Source organism: Penaeus monodon, chromosome 10 (genome assembly GCF_015228065.2).
Source record: "Penaeus monodon isolate SGIC_2016 chromosome 10, NSTDA_Pmon_1, whole genome shotgun sequence".
NCBI lineage: Eukaryota > Metazoa > Arthropoda > Malacostraca > Decapoda > Penaeidae > Penaeus > Penaeus monodon.
In genome coordinates, this window is record NC_051395.1 from 51,172,922 (window position 1) to 51,174,515 (window position 1,594).

Sequence of the window (1,594 nt, forward strand, 5' to 3'; positions counted from 1 at the left end):
AGGTGATACTGCTGGCTGTAACCTCTATTATATAAAACATAAAGTATTTCAGGCTACTGTGACAGAGCCTCTATATCACCCACAAGAGCAAACACCATAACATAAAATGCTAGTTTTATCTGCACTATTTATTTATTAAAAATGTACAGCCTTTGAGAGCAAGACGTTGGAATAAACCTGTGCGACATGAGAACCATGAACATTCCTAATGAGAACAGTAACACTTTCCAGCAAATATGGACACAGCATATAAAATATTCAACAAGGTTCTCCCTAACAAGAAACAGAAACAATGTTACCAGATAGGCCTGATAAGCCTTCTGTATTTACACAGAATGTTCATAGCACTTAGATATATTTATATATATATTTTTTCATACTGAAAGAGCCAGGAGTCCAAATGTTTGGCTTTCATGTCTCTTGTGAATATTGAAGCAATTAACAAAATAATCATTCCTGTGCAAAGGAAACATACTAACATAAGAAATTTTTTCCATCCCATGGTACCCTTATGTTGCATTAATGTCCTATAATTCCAATTTGTGCTTTTTCCCACTTTTTAAATTTTCAGCGTAAAAAAATAACGAAAGTGTCGTCCTTACCTGCCCTTCATAGGCAGGTGAAATTTAGCTGCAACGTCCCAGGGGGTGGAAACTGTTGGAATCCAAATTGACAGGTTTTTACATACACAAGTGTGTGGGAGGGGGGTATGTTTAACACCTAAAGTCCTCACACAATGCCACATTTTTTTTTTTTTACTTTTTTTTTTATTTTATTTTTTTTATTACTAGACACTCTTCCCTGCTGCTGAAAGGTATAACATAGAAGTTGTTTCACAGCTTTTAAGAGACCCACTTCTAGTTAGACACACAAGATGAGATGCATGATAGTAGATTACACTCCAGGGTGGATATCGGGTCTATATACACTTGTAGCTTATTCTCTGACACAGATCCCAACGTGATGTTAATGTATGTATCTATGGAGCTCCTACAAAACTATTTGAAATCCCAAATTGTACCAACCATGAGATACCCACTCTTTCATTGCAAGCAGTCACTGGTGTAAAAGTGACCACAGTAAATAAATAATAATAATAAAAAAAAAAAAAAAAAAAAAAAAGCAATCAATCATAGAATAATTATTCCCTCCACATTGGTTTGAAACTTTTGTTCTTGTTATTTAAAATCAGGTCTGACTGACTGGTATACATTTTTTATTTATATATTTATTATTTGGACTAAGAAAGTTTTTGCTAACATTTTATATAAAAAAAAAACAACACAAGTTAAATAAGAGAAAAAGAAAGAAAGAAAAAGAAGAAAGAAAGAAAAAAAGAAAAAAAAAAAAAAAAAAAAGCAGAATCTCTAAGCAATATATCAAGATATCTTTGCAGTTCTTCTTCTTGTATCACATAAGGAACAATGTAAAAGCAAATAATACTCAGCATTCCTACATCAAGCACTTAGTTTGACCAGTATCCTAACTGAATGACCATGGAAATGAAGTTGGAAAAGGGCACATTTCTAGAAAAGGCCAAAGAAAAAGTTAAAATATGAGAGGACAAAATAGGGAAGGAAAGGAGGAGGGAGGC

The 1,594-nt window shown here is 33.2% G+C and overlaps 1 protein-coding gene across 1 annotated transcript in view; it reads left to right on the forward strand.

Annotated features, from left to right (window-relative positions):
- Positions 1-1,496: 1,496 nt before the first annotated feature.
- The window catches only part of LOC119577699 (nuclear pore complex protein Nup153-like), a 10,203-nt gene continuing 10,105 nt past the window's right edge, over positions 1,497-1,594 (forward strand). The window contains exon 1 of the mRNA XM_037925254.1: positions 1,497-1,507. Coding sequence (XP_037781182.1) covers positions 1,497-1,507 — 11 coding nt within the window. The remainder of the gene's footprint in view (positions 1,508-1,594) is intronic.